Source organism: Microcaecilia unicolor, chromosome 3, assembly GCF_901765095.1.
Source record: "Microcaecilia unicolor chromosome 3, aMicUni1.1, whole genome shotgun sequence".
In the NCBI taxonomy this organism is placed as follows: domain Eukaryota; kingdom Metazoa; phylum Chordata; class Amphibia; order Gymnophiona; family Siphonopidae; genus Microcaecilia; species Microcaecilia unicolor.
In genome coordinates this window covers 503,410,688-503,429,038 of record NC_044033.1, presented here as the reverse complement: position 1 = coordinate 503,429,038, position 18,351 = coordinate 503,410,688, and the positions used below count along the sequence as shown (strand labels likewise).

Sequence of the window (18,351 nt, the reverse complement as noted above, 5' to 3'; positions counted from 1 at the left end):
CTGAAATAGCTTCCATAATGACAGCTGATATACAAGTACAGTAATCTGAAATGAAAGCTGATGTTAGATATTCAATATATCCATAATCCTTATGCTCAGTGACGATCCTAGGTCGGCTGCCACCCAGGGTGGATCGCCGATGCACCCCCCCCCCCGGCGCAATGACACCCCACCCCACCCCACCCCGGGTGCATTTTTAGCTGCTGGGAGCAGCCGCGTTGCTCTCGGCTCCCCTGGTTCCCTGCTCCCTCTGCCTCGGAACAGGAGGTAAACTATCCAATATTGTAGTTCCTCTTTCTTATCCTGTCTTAACTAGTATGTACACCGCTCTGCTCTGCCTTTCAGTTAAGAGCAGTATAGCGATTTCAATGTTTTGAACTGCCTAGGGTGAATCTCTTCATAAAGGTAGTTAATCTTAAAATTTCAGTAGCTTATATGTTGTCTGATACCATTGTTGATTTATTTGTTGTACGGATTTGACTTTTTTCACAGTCTTGTCCTAGTTCAAAGACTAGCTAATATTATCATTAAACATTATACATATATTCAGCGACAGTTACTTGGATGAGTTCTGCTGAATATTCGAATAAAGTTATTCAGGTCACTTGACTACCCAGCACATTTTGAAAATAGACCTCTGTTAAAGTACAGTCTCAAAGAATGGTAAAAAGAAAATAAAAGCAAATGATTTATATCAAAACATTTAATTTTTCCGTTGCACCATGATTCTCTGTTATTGGTACTGTTTATGGATTGCAGCACCACCACGGTCATGGTAAAGTGGAGTACCGTTTCTCTGATGATGGATGTACTATTTGGACTTTTTGACGCATGTGATACCGTTACTACTACTACTACTTAACATTTCTAGAGTGCTACTAGGGTTACGCAGCGCTGTACAGTTTAACAAAGAAGGACAGTCCCTGCTCAAAGGAGCTTAAAATCTAAAGGACGAAATGTCAAGTTGGGGCAGTCTAGAATAGAGGTAAAGTGGTTAGGTGCCGAAGGCGACATTGAAGAGGTGGGCTTTGAGCAATGATTTGAAGATGGGTAGGGAGGGGGACCTGGCGTATGGGCTCAGGGAGTTTGTTCCAAGCATGGGGTGAGGCGAGGCAGAAAGGGCGAAGCCTAGAGTTGGCGGTGGTGGAGAAGGGTACTGAAAGGAGGGATTTGTCTTGAGAGCGGAGGTTACGGGTAGGGACGTAAGGGGAGATGAGGGTAGAGAGGTAAGGAGGGGCTGCAGATCGAGTACATTTGTAGGTTAGTAGGAGAAGCTTGAACTGTATGCGGTATCTGATTGGAAGCCAGTGAAGTGACTTTGAGGAGAGGGGTGGTATGAGTATATCGGTATGTGACCGATATGTGATACCGTTAGTTTAGATATTGGCCAAGAATGTAGACCAGTAACTTTACTGGAAATGTTTCCCTCTCTCTAGGTTTTGCACTTTCGTCGTGGAAGAAGCCTGAGGAAGAAGAGGGAGAAGCTTAAAGAAGAAAGGCGAGCTCAGTCTGTACCAAGGGAAGAGGTGGTACAGAGCAAGGTAACGATAAAATATTGTGAGGAGTGAAGTTCAAATATCAGTAGAAAATGAAAATTGTGCCACAGACCATTTCAAATCGTTCAAACGAACAATTAGGGACAAACAGAAGGAAAAGCCTCAGAACCTCAAATGACACCCCACTCGGTGCTCATGATGTATTCAATCATGGGCATAAAAACTTTCTGCCACCCCAAAGAAACAAAAAATCGTGGCAATAATACAAAAATGTTAACTTTTTTCCAACCTATTTTCAAAACTTGATTGTCACATCAAAAGCAGAACTGAACTTTGGTGTTCAGCCCAGAGCTGTACATGCCCTTATCTTTCAGTCTGATGCCCATGATTCCCTCACACTGTGAAATGCTGGCCACCGTCAGATTGAAAGATAAGCCCTTGTAGAGCGCTGTGTTGAACACCAAAGTTCAGTTCTACTTTTGATGTGACAATCAATTTTTTAAAAAAGTTCAAATTTTGTGTAGTATTGCCATGATTTTTGTTTTTTTGGGGGGTGGCCGAAGGTTTTTATGCCTCCGATCGAATACATCATGAGCACTGAGTGGAGTGAGTGGAGTGCCATGTGAGGTTCTGAAGCGTTTCCTTCTGTCTGTCCCAAAATTGTTTGGATAATTTGAAGTAGTCTGTGGCACAAATTTAGTACAGAATAAGGTAAGCCAGGTTCCTACCTAGACAGCATGGCAAAGAATAAGCAGTTGGAATAATTCTAGCTGCCCCTTCGTTGGTTGATGGTGCTTTTCCCTCTGCTTACTGGGTCAGAGTGTGCCCTGTTTTGTTTCCGGTAGTCCATGAGGTAGTGGCCATTTGTGTAAGACACTTTTAGATCCCTTTAATGTGTTAGCCACGTTAACAGCACTTAATTCTTACCTTGAATGTTGCTGAAAGAGGGCATTGTTCACCATTCTGCCAGCTCGGACCTAGTGCTAATCTCAGTACCAGCGACACTCGTTGCCAGTGGGGCACAACCTCTGATCTGCAGTTAACTGTCAGTAAAGGTGCTTATTCAAATAAAGGACGTTTTCAGCGAGATTAGTCTTCAGGTGCGAACTGCTGTGCCAAGGTTATACAGCAGCAACAAGTCCTGTCCCTGGAGCACTTTTAGTGGGTACTGCAGTGCACTTCAGGCAGGCAGACCCAGGCCCACCCCCCCACCCCCACCCGTAACACTTGTGGTGGTAAATGGGATGCCTCTGAAACCCACTGTACCCACATGTAGTTGCCCCCTTCACCCCTAAGAGCTATGGTAGTGTTGTACATTTGTCCCTCCCATGACCATGGGACGTTTCTGAGCTGGGCGTTTTTAGTTTCCATTATCACTAAAAAAAAACAACACCCATCTCAGAAGGGACCAAATCCATGGCATTTGGTCCGTCCAAACCATATTTTCGAAACGAAAGATGGACGCCCATCTTTTTCGATAATACGGTCTGTCCCGCCTCTTCACATACCCGTTTTCGGACGTAGACGCCCATGGAGATGGGCGTTCGCGTTCGATTATGCCCCTCATAAATAGTATACTACTCACAATGTCAACATGATGTGTAATAGAACATTTTAATAGACAGCATAGAGTGTAAACAAAGATGGAACATATAGATAGATGAGATAAAGTAACAGGCGTAAGAAAATAAGGGACTAGTTGAAGAGAGTTGCAAATGAGGTCAGAAAGGTGCTTGAACATTATCTTGGGTAGGAGTAGATAAACATGTCCTGCTATACTATGTGCGTTTACTTCTTCCGTTAAAGGCCTGGTTGAAGAGCCAAGCTTTCATCTACTTCCTGAAGTAGGATAGTCTTGTTCTAAGCGAAGCCTTTCAGGGAGTGCATTCCAGAGCTTGGGGCTACTCCGGAGGAGGCTCGCTTGCGGGTATCACATCATGTTGATGTCCTTTGGAGAAAGTGTGGTTAGGGAAACTCTTGGGAGGACCTTAGTGACCTTGAAGGTATGTAGAGGGAGATCCTGTTCTTCAAGTACTCTGGACCATTTCATTGAAGGGCCTTGAAGGTCAAACAAGAGGGTTTTAAATTTGGCTCTATATTGAACTGGTAGCTAGTGAAGTTTATATAAAAATGGTGTGATATGGAGGGGCATAATCAAACGGGGGCGCTCATCTCTAATGACGGCCCCGTAAAGCGGTGTACTCGACTGTATTATCGAAACAAGATGGGCGGCTATCTTTCGTTTCGATATTTGGGCTGCCGTTAGAGATGGCCGCCATTGGTTTTCGCCGATAATGGAAACTAATGGCAGCCAAATCCAAGCCATTTGGTCGTGGGAGGAGCCAACATTTGTAGTGCACTGGTCCCCCTCACATGCCAGGACACCAACCGAGCACCCTAGGTGGCACTGCAGTGGACTTCACAACTTGATCCCAGGTGCATAGCTCCCTTACCTTGTGTGCTGAGCCCCCCAAAACCCACTATCCACAACTGTACAACACTACCATAGCCCTTAAAGGGTAACGGGGGGGGGGGGGCACCTAGATGTGGGGACAGTGGGTTTCAGGTGGGTTTTGGAGGGCTCCCATTTACCACCACAAGTGTAACAGGTAGGGGGGGTATGGGCCTGGGTCCACCTGCCTGAAGTGCACTGCAGTACCCACTAAAAACTGTTCCAGGGACCTGCATAGTGCTGTGATGGAGCTGGGTATGACATTAGAGGCTGGCATAGAGGCTGACAAAAAATGTTTTTAAATTTTTTTTTGGGTGGGAGGGGGTTGGTGACCACTGAGGGAGTAAGGGGAGGTGATCCCCGATTCCCTCCGGTGGTCATCTGGTCAGTTCGGGCACCTTTTCAAGGCTTGGTCATGAACAAAAAGGGACCAAGTAAAGTCAGCCAAACGCTCGTCAGGGCCGGCCTTCTTTTTTCCATTATCGTCCGAGGACGGCCATCTCTTAACCACGCCCCGTCCCGACTTCGGTACACTGCCGACACACCCCCTTGAACTTTGGCCGGCACTGCGACGGAAAGCAGTTGAAGCCGGCCAAAATCGGCTTTCGATTATACCGATTTGGCCGGCCTTAGGAGAAGGCCGGCCATCTCCCGATTTGTGTCGGAAGATGGCCGCCCTTCTCCTTCAAAAATAAGCTTACAACCTTCTATTAGTTTTGCTGCAGCATTCTGAATCAGTTGGAGCTGGTGCAAACCCTTGGTAGTCAGATCAGTGTAGAGTGCATTACAATAATCCAGTCTTGATGATGTTACGGCATGCACAACTGAGACGAGGCTTGCCTTTTCAGTGTGAGGAGACTGGCAGTGAGTTGTTGCAAGTGATAAAAGGTTTCTTGGATTTGGGGGATCTGTTTAAGTGTTGAATTGATCCATGTCCCAAAGTTCCTGACATGATTTGAGGGGGAGTTCATATTTCCCAAAAGAGATTTTGATGTCCGGTATGTCCCCACTTGTGTTAGGGACCCATAGAAGCTCGGTTTTACTTGGGTTCAGGCAAAGTTTGTTGTGTTTAGCCCATTCTTGAATTGATGTTAGGTAGTCAGTTTATTCAGGGCTGTGGGTAAGTCAGGTTCAGTAGGAATGAGTAGCTGCACGTCAGCCGCATAGATGTAGAACCAAGTGTCTGTTGATCAAATCAGCTTAGCTAGTGACTTGAGGTGGATATTGAATAGAATAGGTGACGGTATCGATCCTTGTGGCACCCCACAGATCAGTGCCCATGGTGGTGATGAGGTGTTGCCTGTCTGACAGATAGGATCAGTACCAGGCAAGTACTGTTCCACTGATACCTGTTTCTGCCAGTCTTGATAGCATAATATCGTGATCCAAATATGAGCCTTTCAAATATTGTCTGCACTTGAAATTTTTGAGAGGCTCATATTTAGGTGCAAAAGAACAGACACCAATGTGCGTGCATTCACTTTTGGTTTTGTTCAGACAGGCACACGCTTGTTACTTACCATCTATCTTTAAAACTTGCACAGGCTTCCTTCTGCTTGCAAAACAAGACCAAACCAGCACTTCAATGTGAAAGACTGACGAGGTCTTTACGTTACATTACAATTAGCATTTATAGGCCGCACATACCAAAAATGAGTTCAGTGTATGGCAAATCCTAGATCATATAAAATATTGACACTGTAAAAATAAACCTTATTCATGATACTACAAATTTGTGAAACAGTCACATTTTTAACAATTTTCAAAAACGCATATAATTAGTTTCAAAATTTACATTCATAGGTAAGCTGTTCCATCATTTACTGTAGGCAACACAACACATTTCATAAAGACACAGTATATCTAAACCTGTAAGTTCTTTATAGTTGGGCTAGACTCTTTCCATGGTTTTTACCTACTTTTACTACTTCTAAAGTACATAAAGTACAAGTTAGGTAGCCATGGACAATATTAATCCGCAAACGAACCTTTTCCGGAGAGGGGAAGGTGGTAGAACGAGAGGATATGAAATGAGATTGAAGGGGGGCAGACTCAAGAAAAATGTCAGGAAGCATTTCTTCACGGAGAGAGTGGTGGATGCTTGGAATGCCCTCCCGCGGGAGGTGGTGGAAATGAAAACGGTAACGGAATTCAAACATGCGTGGGATAAACATAAAGGAATCCTGTTCAGAAGGAAAGGAGCTTAGCCGAGATTGGGTGGCAGAGCCGATGGTGGGAGGCGGGGCTGGTGGTTGGGAGGCGGGGATAGTGCTGGGCAGACTTATACGGTCTGTGCCAGAGCCAGTGGTGGGAGGCGGGACTGGTGGTTGGGAGGCGGGGATAGTGCTGGGCAGACTTATACGGTCTGTGCCCTGAAGAGGACAGGTACAAATCAAGGTAGGGTATCCACAAAAAGTAGCACATATGAGTTTATCTTGTTGGGCAGACTGGATGGACCGTGAAGGTCTTTTTCTGCCTTCATCTACTACTACTATGTATTTTGCTGCTTGGAATGAAAATAAAAAAGAAAATTCTGACATATAAGTAATACCCTAGAGCGAAGGAAATTGAAGTAACAAATACCACCTTGAACTGCTTACATAGTTCTTCCTGTGCATGATAATTAAAGTTGTCATATTTGTTTATTTATTTGTTGCATTTGTATCCCACATTTTCCCACCTATTTGCAGACTCAATGTGGCTTACAATAATACATCCTGACAATCACCAATCAAGAGTAGATAAAACAATTGGTTACATAAAGAACAAGTGTAACATAATGGATATAATCAATTCAATTAATCAGAAGGCAGACAGATTATCAAGTAATTAATGGTGTGTTGGAATTCCTATTATTGATTACTATGGTAAGTCTTGTTATAAAGGAAAGTCTTTAAAGATTTTCGAAAGTTGATGAGCTCGTGAATATTTTTCAGATCCAGTGGTAATGCATTCCACAGCTGCGTGCCAATGTAAGAAAAACAGGACGCATGTACTAGTTTGTACTTTAGACCATACTGTGGAGCTTGGCCGTAATATAATTAACAGCACAAAGCAACACAAAAAAAATCTTCTCCACAAAACCTTCTACACTACGCTGTACCCTTGTAGAAAATGTCTCATGTTGCGCATGCGTCAAAAGTGGGCGGCATACTCTCTGCATAACACACAGTACCTAAACTAGCTCGTCAGCATACATTTTAATACAACTTGCAGCTGTGTCTTCCGCGTGAGTTAACACCTGCGCACAAGTCCCCTCTGCATTGCTCGGTGTGTAGAAGCAGCGTTCAACCCTCGGTAGCCCCTCAGCTTAATCTGCAGTTGCTTTCGGCCCCTCTGTGTCTCATAAGGGTAGGAATGACTTCCTCTGATTAGTTCTGATATGGGATGAAAATGGTCCTCTTCTCATCTTCTAAAACCAAAATTCTTTAGTTCAGCTTTAAATAGGATTCCAGGTTCTACTCCAGTAAGTAGTAGCACTCCTTTACTAGCGGAGATATGATTTAGCAAGGGAAAAGGAAGAATTTAGAGAAGGAGGAGAAAGAGATAGCTGAGGAAGACACTTGAGCCCTGTGTATTTATTTTATACTTTGTTGGGTCTTAGGGGAGTGTTTCAGCTGCGGATGAGACTCAGAGCAGTGAGAATGCACCTCACAAGAAAGGTGAGCTGAAAGATGAACCTCGCTCAACATCTCCAGACACCAAGCTGAAGAAGAATAGAAAAAAAAAGCATAAAGAAAAGGTAAGGAAAGGGGGAAGGGATTGGATCGTTAAGTGAGTTGCCAAAGTTCACAAGGAATGCCAGCCCAGTGCTACTCCTTCACACTGAATGTTTTTCATCATACCCAAAGGTCTTAATGTCAGTGGTCAGTAGTTCTTTTAATGCAAGCTCTACATTTATTTGCAGAAGATCGTATTAAAACCCAAGGTGGACATCAAAAGACACACAGAGGGGCATTTTCGAAAGCGACGTCCAAGTTGCGATTTGGACGTCCTTGCAAAACATCCAAATCCAGGGGCGGAGAAACCCGTATTTTCGAAACAAGATGGATGTCCATCTTTCATTTCGAAAACACCGTGAAGGACATCCAAATCCTTGAATTTCGCCATCCCTAGATTTGGACGTCCCTAGACATGGACGTTTCTGATCTTCGGCGATTTTCGAAACCAAAGACGTCCATGTCAAAAACGACCAAATGCAAGCCATTTGGTTGTGGAAGGAGCCAGCATTTGTAGTGCACTGGTCCCCCTGACATGCCAGGACACCAACCGGGCACCCTAGGGGGCACTGCAGTGGACTTTACAAATTGCTCCCAGGAACATAGCTCCCTTACCTTGTGTGCTGAGCCCCCCAAAACCCACTACCCACAACTGTACACTACTACCATAGCCCTTACGGGTGAAGGGGAGCACCTACATGTGGGTACAGTGGGTTTTGGAGGGCTCGCTGTTTCCTCCACAAACGTAACACCTTTTTGTGTCTTAGTCATAAGAAAAACAGGTCCGGGTGAAAACGTCCAAGTGGTCGTCAGGGATGTCCTTCTTTTTATCGATTATGCGTCAAGGACGTCCAAGTGTTAGGCACGCCCAATTCCCGCCTTCGCTACGCCTCCGACATGCCCCCTTGAACTTTGGATTGCAGTTGAAGACATCCTAAATCGAGCTTCGATTATACCGATTTGGATGTCCCTGGGAGAAGGACGTCCATCTTCTGATTTATGTCAAAAGATGGACATCCTTCTCTTTCGAAAATGAGTCCGACAGTATTCCTAAACGTTGCTATTGCATACATTATAAGGTATCTGGTGGCATTGAATCACTCAGATTGTATGGGTACTAAGTGTTCCTTGCATCTTAATTTACTGAATGGTATAATACATATACCCCCGAATTCTATATAGCATGCCTAGAGATCCATGCCAAAATCCAAGCGTATTCTGTAACAACACATGTAACTTAATAGGCCTAATAAGCCAATCAGCGTTGTTAACAGCACTTAACACGCAATAATGAGCACTATTTGGCAATAATTAGAATTTACATGCACAGCTCGCTAAGCATATTATGTAACGCAGTGCGCCTTTCTAACGCGCGCAGGTAAAAAGGGGCGTGGTTATGGGCAGGGAAACGGGTGTTCCAAAATTTAAACACGTAGTTACAGAAAACGGCCCAGTGTGCCTAAATCTACGCACTGGGATTTACGCCATGTTTTTGGTGCTGGGATATCAACTAAGTGTATTCTATATACCCTGCCTAAATCTAGGTGCCACTTATAGAATATGCTTAGGCGGAAATGTTTTCTGCGCAAATTTTTAGGCACTATATATAGCCTCTCATTCAAAGTGCCAGCAACCAATGGGACAGGGCCATTTCTTCTTAGTTACATTTCCCTGAATAAATTAACAAATTAATATGTTTTAAACACCAATAAAATTAATATGTTTAAACATCAGTGGTAGTGGAGCCTAACAGATTCATTAAAACTGGGAGAACATGCAGGGACTGATATATAACATACACGGTAAAGGAGTTAACTGTACTTGACCACGGGAAATTAGTCGCAGAGCCCCCATTGCATGACTACTGCAGATTTTGTCAGATGTATAATTATGGATCCAAATAATTTTGAAAGCTGCATCAGCTAGTATCCTCCTCTGCTTTGGTGGACAAGAGGGCTCACACCAGGGTACGGACTGAGAGTACTCTGCCCCCCCCCCCCCCCACCATGCTGCTGCTTCTGCCACCACCAGTGCCCTTACCCCTGCCATGCTGCCTCCTTCCCACCGTGTTGCCGCTGACCTCTCCCCCTAACTTAAAGTGTCCTGGTGGTCTAGTGGCTGTGGCTTCTTCAGGGGCAGGAAACGAATCCCCTCTTTCCTGCCCACCCGTTGCTTCTACTCTGCCCAGCACGGCGCTGTGTTTACAAAATGGCTGCCGTGACATCGGGAGTCTCTGCAACTATTGTGTAAACACAGCGGTACAATGCAACCAGGGAGAATAGCGACAGCAGCCACAAGACCACCAGGACCCCGTGGGGGCTGTAGTGTGCGGCAGCGGGCAACCGGGCAGAGCCTCTGGGCCCCTTAGTGCCTCTGCGCCCGAATGGTCAGTCCACCCCTGGGGTCACATAAGGGGAATGGGACTTGATATACTGCCTTTCTGTGGTTTTTGCAACTACATTCAAAGCCGTTTACTTAGTATATAAAGGTATTTATTTGGACCTGGGGCAATGGAGGGTTAAGTGACTTGCCCAGAGTCACAAGGAACTGCAGTGGGAATTGAACCCAGTTCCTCAGGATCAAAGTCCACTGCACTAACCACTAGGCTACTCCTCCACTCAGTAGCACATAGTGACAGAGCTGGAAGAAGGTACCAGTCCACTGAGTTTCACCCTTTCTGAATAGGGTCATCTTTGGCCTCCTAAGTCAGCTGTGGTTGCTGGTTGTTGGGAGGGGGAGGGATAATTGCTTAAGGGTGACACCTAGTGCCCAACTTCAAGTTCAGGACCTATGTTTGCAGGGTTCTGGAAGGAACCTTGGCACATGACTCCTGGCCTGGTGCATGTACCTCTAGGATAATTGTGAATGAAGGTTCATGGCTCTAGATCCCAACCTTGAGCTGAAAATCCAAACAAACAGGAAGAGACTGCTAGCTTAAAAAAATAGTACAGTGAAACTGGATACAACCCAATACAGATTTGAAAATTGCCAACTGGTTTTTCTAACAAAGCTGGAATGCAAAAGACTAATTGGTCTGTGTGTGTGTGTGGGGGGGGTGGGGGGGGGGGGGGAGAAGAGGCTGCTGTTTACAGCTCTGAGCATCCCAAGTTTCCAATATCGTGCTTTGTGTTCCCTTCTAAATTGTCTTGTTAAGAACTGAATGAAACAGGAAAGAGATACCGGACACTAGAAGACAAAACTGCCTGCTTTTGTGATCATCACTTAGGGACCCGTTTACTAAGCCGCGTAAGCGTCTACAAGCACCAAAATGGAGTTACCACCTGGCTACCGCGTGGCTTTTGTGGTAATTTCATTTTTGGCGTGCGTCTGATATGCGCATCTGAATATTATTTTTATTTTCAGATGCGCGCCAAGTGGCTTTTGACAGGCGTAGGTCATTATCACCCAGTTACCGCGTGAGACTTTACCGCTAGGTCAATGGCTGGTGGTAAGGTCTCAGACCCAAAATGGACACGCGGCAGTTTTCATTTTTCCGCACGTCCATTTTTGGGAAAATTTTTAAAAGGCCTTTTTTTTTTATAGGCACGCTGAAAAATGGATTGGCACACACCCAAAACCCGCGCCCACACTACCACAAGCCATTTTTCAGCGCACCATAGTAAAAGGACCTCTTAAAGAGCAATTGTTGCTGCCCTCTAGTGGAAAAGCAAAGTTAATGCTAGGGATGAGCTGTTTGTGATGAAATATCATTCCTCACTCTTTTTACAGAGGGTGCACTTCTTTGAGTGTGTCACTCTTTAAGAAGACTGCACCCTTTTTTACATATGGGGGTGGGGGTGGGGATTCTATAAATAGGTGCCCAGAATCGGGCACCAGAAACATCTAACATCCCTTTACCAAGACACGGCAAACTGCAATAATCAATTGATCAGGCAGCCAAATTTGAGACCACATTGGCTAATAACAGGAATAATGCTTCTGTTTCCAAAGGGAGATGCAAGTAATATTCCTAAAAATTACAGACCAATAACTTTACATTACACACGTTCTTATAGTCTGCAAATTACCCATTTAGGTTTTATGCGGATCCAGTAATTTCTGGAGAATCACAATCATGATAAAACAAACACAATAAAAATATAATATTACAAAGGACATCTCCTCAGTACCTCTCCACTCTCATCTCTCCCTACATTCCTCCCCGGGAACTCCGTTCACTGGATAAATCTCTCTTATGGCCACCCTTCTCCTCCACCGCTAACTCCAGACTCCATTCCTTTTATCTTTGCTGCACCATATGCCTGGAATAAACTTCCTGAGCCGGTCCGTCAAGCTCCATCTCTGGCCGCCTTCAAATCTAGACTAAAAGCCCACCTTTTTGATGCTGCTTTTAACTCCTAACCCTTACTCACTTGTTCAGAACCCTTATTTTATCATTCCCACCTTAGTAATTCCCTTATCTCTTATTTGTCCTGTTTGTCCTAATTAGATTGTAAGCTCTGTCGAGCAGGGACTGTCTCTTCATGTCCAGTGTACAGCGCTGCATATATCTAGCAGCACTATAGAAATGATAAATAGTAGACTAGTATTCTGCAAGGAGGCACCTTTTATAGAATAATAGTCTAGCACGAATCTCACAGCGAACTGAAGCATCGGCACTTACGCCTGCTGATACCTGCTGTAAATACACAACTAATGGCAGGTGCATAAATAACCCTATTTTATTACATCGCGCCTAATTTCTGGGGACGCTCCTAACCTGCCCATTCCCCTTCCGTGGCCACGCCCCATTTGAGTTGCACTATAAAATTTAGATGCGCATTTGATCCACACACAAACCCAAATGAGTGTCAATTTACACCAATTATTGATTGCTAATGGCTCATTGATTAGTTTGTGCCCACATTTTGATGACCTGCACTGCATCTGGGGATAGTGTGGACTCCTTTGGGAAAAGTACGCTCTCTTCACAATTCTGGAACAATTAAAAAAAAAAAAAACTCTGAAAATTGACATGAAAATGTTTCCGGCTGTCCATCCCTCGTTAATGCCAAAAGGCTGCCAAAGTCTTCATGATTCTTTCATCAATGCACAACCAGAACCAGACAGTATCGTGGTGGTGATGTGACTGATGCCATGCTCCAAGGGGAACTTTGTGTACCTCGTACTCAGCTCGTTGCTTCTCTTGCTCGTGTCCTTTTCAGTGCAGTGGCGCCCAAGGACAGCCCAAGGCAATCTTCCGCCAGAGGCAGGGATAAAATGCAGCCCTCGCCCAGCCATGGTCTGGCATATCCTCCTCCCCCCCCCTCCCCTCCTCAACCCTCTTCTTTGTGTTTCCCTTCTATTTTTTTTTTCTTTTCCAAAAGACAGCAGCGGCAGCGGTTCCCACAGGCTGCCGTGCCACTGGCACCAGTCTCTTCGCAGTGCCGTAGCGAGGGCAGCTGACACCCGGGGTGGGTCGCCGCTGCGCACCCTGCACCCTCTGGAGCGCACCCTCCCCCCTCCAAGGTGCACCCCCCCCCCCGGAGCGCGTACTTACATAGGAAAGCGGCGAGGGACGGCGAACCACCCTGAGTGCATGTTGCTGGGAGCTGCGTCGGCTCCGCTGGTTCCCTGCTCTCTCTGCCCCGGAACAGGAAGTAACCTGTTCCCGGGCAGAGGGAGCAGGGGACCAGCGGAGCCGACACCCCCCCAGCGGCGTGCACCTGGGGCGGACCGCCCCTCCCGCCCCCCCCCCTTCCTACGCCACTGCCTCTTCGTTCTACTGTGTCCCGCCTCTGAGGAAACAGGAAGTTATGTCAAGAGGTGTGCTTCAGTAGGGAGAAGAGGCCAGTGCCGGTGGCAGAGTAGCCTATGGGAATCACTTCCACTGCCGCCTTTTTAGAAAAGAAAAAAAAGAAGATGAACAACAGGGAAGAGGATTGAAGAAGGAAGGGAGGCGATGCCGCTCTACGTGGAGAGTGCTGCCTGAGGCCCTCGCCTCAGTTGCCTAATGTAGGGCTGCCACTGGTGGCACCATTTTGGTAGAAAAGTACAACGTAACTCATGTTCCATGTGACTGATATTACTGGAAAGGAAATCAGAGGCTAAAAGTAGCATGCTAAATAAACTGGTGTTCAGGGGGAGAAGAAACGCTGAATTATTTTCCCAGAATTTCCGGCAGTTTGGCAGAGTTGACCATTTACATGAGAATTTTTACAGGGTGTTTTTGTTTTTCCCGCTTTCAGCATGCAGCGTTCTCGGATCCTACCTCTCCCGCAGATCAGCAAGCTTATACTGGCACCCAGCAGAGTTCCCAAAATCACAAGAAAAGGAATAAGCATCGCTGTCCATCTCCGACACCCCCGCATGAAATGAGAGCCTATCAGCTGTATACGCTGTACAGGGGAAAAGATGGCAAAGTTATGCAGGTAACTCAGCAAAAGAGGCTGAGGGGCTCTGCCTGTAAAAGTGATTTACTGCACTGTTTCAGCTCCCTGCATTTATGGCAGTGGCGTACCAAGGGGGGGCGGTGGGCGCGGTCCTCCCCGGGTGCACGCCACTGGGGGGGGTGCCATGCGCCTGTCTGCTCTGCTCGTTCCATGCTCCCTCTGCCCCGGAACAGGTTACTTCCTGTTCCGGGGCAGAGGGAGCACGGAACGAGCGAAGCAGACAGGCGCGCGGCCCCCCCCCCCCCCCCCCCAGCAGGTAAAAATGCACCCGGGGGATGTCCTTTCGCTGGGGGGGGAGGTGGCCTTTTGCCGGGGGTGGGGGGTCGCGCTGCGCCCGGGGGGGGGGGCGCATCGACGATTCGCCCTCGGTGTCAGCCACCCTAGGAACGCTACTGATTTATGGTTATCATGAGTCTCCTCCGTTGGCAGTAGGATTCAGTTTAATATTCTGGTGTCGGCACATCATGCCTACGCACAGTGGTGTGCTGTTAAATGTTTAACAACAGCCTCCCCCACCTAAAAAAAAAAAGTGATATATATGTATGTAACTTTATCATGCATTTATTGGTACAAAGGTACAGTGTAGCAACCCATTTACAAATTATATTAAAATATACAATATTCTTTACTGTAAATTCCATATGGCCATGCAACCTCTCGAAACGTACCTTTGTGTGAGCAAATCTGTCTAAAATAGTTTGGTATTCTGAAATAAAACTGTATTAGAGCTGAAAAGGCACAGCCCTCATTTATCCTGAACTCTGGAAGTGAATTATTTTTAATAAAGCTCTCAGACAGAGCACAGTAAGGCACAAGCACAGGCCCAGCAGACGCTTAACACTTCCCAGTTTCTGGAAATATTAAGTAGTAATAGTAATAATTGTTGCCAGAATTCTCTAGAGCAGTGGTTCTCAACCTTTTTTCAGTCGGGACACACCTGATGGGTAATGCTTGCATTCGAATAGGTGACACACTGCATATGTGACCCAACAGATCTTTGGTCTGAAACAGACAGTATGGCAGTTCTTATGAATTAAATGTAACCACCCTCTGCCTACAACTACTAATCATTTCTATAGTGCTACTGGACGTACTCTGCACTGTAAACGTTATATGCAGGTACTATCTCTGTCCCTAGAGGGCTCACAATCTAAGTTTTGGTACCTGGGGCAATGGAGGGTTAAGTGACATGCTGAAGGTCACAAGGAACTGCAGTGGGAATTGAACCCAGGTTGCCAGAATCGAAGCCCACTGCACTAACCATTAGGCCACTCCTCCCTCAAATTTAATATAATTCTAGTTTGTCATATTTATTTAGATTTTGCAGTAGTAGCTCAAGGTGAGTTACATTCAGGGACAGTGGATATTTCTCTGTCCCAGGAGGGCTCACAATCCTAAGTTTGTACCTGAGGCAATGGAGACTTGCTCAAGGTCACAAGGAGCAGTAGTGGGATTTGAACTGGCTACCTCTGGATGACAAGACTAGTGTTTTAACCACTAGGCCATAGGAGCCAACTTTTCAAAATGATTGGGGGTGCTGAATTTTTTTTTTTTTTTACAGGTGGTGCATTCCCCCCTCCCCCTCCTTGTGGAAACAGGAAATGAGGGTGGGACCAGAGCTTAGAGAGAGAGAGAAGGGAAAACAACTAAGCACGGAGCCGAGCATGCATGCTTTTTACCGCTGCTGCCGCCCTAACCCCGACGAGATAAAATAGATGGCTTTTAAAATTCAGAGGGAAGGGGCCTGGAACTCGAAGGGAGGAGGGAGGGAGGGAACGAACTTCCGGTGGGTGAACGAACTTCTGGTGGGTGAAATATTGGGTGTGCTCAAGCACCCACAGCACCCACGGAGTCGGCGGCTATGTACTAGGCCAACCTATGTGTGGTCCATCTGTAAAAAGTCTAAAGCTATTCTGGTTAGAAAGGCAGTGCCTTAAAAGGTGGAGGACTAAAGAGTGTCTTTTTTGTTGTTGTTGTTGTTGTTGTTGTTTTTAACTTATTTGACAGGTTTTTAATTCATTTGAAAGTTTTCCCATATGTAGATATAAATATCATGAAATAAAATTTTATTTTATTTATTTATTCATTCATACTTTTATCCCCAAATTATCCAAAAACGAGTTTCTGTTCAATGTGGCTTACATTTAACAGTTGTTAGAGATTACGTTGATTCAGTTACATTTACAAGTTTGTATGATGCTGTGTTCTACAGTGGTTGGCAAGATAATTATTAGTGCGTATGGAATAGTCATTGGGTTTCTTGAGAAAGATGTGTCTTAGTTCATTTCTTAAATGAAAAGATGCATTACAGTTAGAGATTGCGTTGTGTATTGTTGTTCCAGAATGATTAGTGCATATTTTACTCACAGAATTTCCTGAAGAGGTAGGTCTTTAGGTCTTTTCTGAACTGGGAATGACTATGGGAATTGCGTTCCACCATTTCGAGCCCAGGTAGCTAAATCCCGCTGTGTAGGTGGACTTGTGTATTAACGTTTTTGAAGTTAGGCAGGCTGTAGTCAGTTTTTCCACATGCTGCACACTCCTTTTAGTGAATAAGATAGATTTCTCCAGCTTTGAACCAACAAATTTAATTTAGAGCCTCTTCAGGCAAGTAACTGGGACAATAACAGTAGCAGAGGCAGCAAATATGTCAAAGTCTCTTTAATTCTCTCTTTCCCTTTCTCCTCACTTCGATCATATAGAGAGAGAGATAATATTTATTTATTTGTTACATGTGTATCCCACATTTTCCCCACCTATTTGCAGGCTCAATGTGGCTTACATAGTACCGGAGAGGCGTTCGCCGACTCCGGTATGAACAAATATAAAGTGATGTTGTGGTAAAATAAGGTTCATGTGGAACAGACACATGAGGGAATCGTAGAGCGGAAGAGTTGTGTTATGTCCGTTACGTGCTTTGGTTTCGTTGTGTTGCAGAGTTCAGACATTTAAGTTGGGTCGGTAGGGTATGCCTTTTTAAACAGGTTAGTTTTTAGATATTTCCGGAAGTTTAGGTGGTCATACGTTGTTTTCACGGCTTTTGGTAGTGCGTTCCACAGTTGTGTGCTTATGTAGGAAAAATATGATATCCACTAATAGGATAGTGGCTTTTATGTGGATCTCTAGGCCCCTAGAAACCACCCAGGAATAGATTGTGGGGAAGGACACTGCCTAGATGAAAGCAGGAATCCAGTGGGTGACTGCCAGTGTAGGGTCACTGCAGATGACGTCTGGAGAGTACTTTGAAACCTCCTCTTTTCTATCTACACTTCTTCCCTTGGTTCATTAATCTCATCCCATGGCTTTTCCTACCATCTCTATGCTGATGACTCCCAAATCTACCTTTCTACCCCTGATATCTCACCTTGCATCCAAACCAAGGTTTCAGCGTGCTTGTCTGACATTGCTGTCTGGATGTCTCAACGCCACCTGAAATTAAATGACCAAAACCGAGCTTCTCATTTTCCCCCCCCAAACCCACCTCCCCGCTCCCCCCGTTTTCTATTTCTGTTGATGGCTCTCTCATTCTCCCTGTCTCCTCAGCTCAAAACCTTGGGGTCATCTTCGACTCTTCTCTCTCCTTCTCTGCTCATATCCAGCAGACCGCCCCTTTCTTTCCGAGCACTCTACCAAAACCCTCATCCACACCCTTGTCACCTCTCGTTTAGACTACTGCAATCTGCTTTTTGCTGGCCTCCCACTTAGTCACCTCTCCCCTCTCCAGTCGGTTCAAAACTCTGCTGCCCGTCTCATCTTCTGCCAGGGTCGCTTTACTCATACTACCCCTCTCCTCAAGACCCTTCACTGGCTCCCTATCCGTTTTCGCATCCTGTTCAAACTTCTTCTACTAACCTATAAATGTACTCACTCTGCTGCTCCCCAGTATCTCTCCACACTCGTCCTTCCCTACACCCCTTCCCGTGCACTCCGCTCCATGGATAAATCCTTCTTATCTGTTCCCTTCTCCACTACTGCCAACTCCAGACTTCGCGCCTTCTGTCTCGCTGCACCCTACGCCTGGAATAAACTTCCTGAGCCCCTTCATCTTGCCTCATCCTTGGCCACCTTTAAATCTAGACTGAAAGCCCACCTCTTTAACATTGCTTTTGACTCGTAACCACTTGTAACCACTCGCCTCCACCTACCCTCCTCTCTTCCTTCCCCTTCACATTAATTGATTTGATTTGCTTACTTTATTTATTTTTTGTCTATTAGATTGTAAGCTCTTTGAGCAGGGACTGTCTTTCTTCTATGTTTGTGCAGCGCTGCGTATGCCTTGTAGCGCTATAGAA

At 45.6% G+C, this 18,351-nt stretch overlaps 1 protein-coding gene across 4 annotated transcripts in view; it reads left to right on the top strand.

The window, feature by feature from the left end:
- Nucleotides 1-18,351, top strand: part of ANKRD6 (ankyrin repeat domain 6) — a 106,816-nt gene that overhangs the window by 65,588 nt on the left and 22,877 nt on the right. For all 4 annotated transcript variants that reach the window (XM_030199095.1, XM_030199098.1, XM_030199096.1 and 1 more), the window contains 3 exons: nt 1,437-1,541; nt 7,553-7,690; nt 13,856-14,038. In XM_030199095.1, coding sequence (XP_030054955.1) covers nt 1,437-1,541; nt 7,553-7,690; nt 13,856-14,038 — 426 coding nt within the window. The remainder of the gene's footprint in view (nt 1-1,436; nt 1,542-7,552; nt 7,691-13,855; nt 14,039-18,351) is intronic.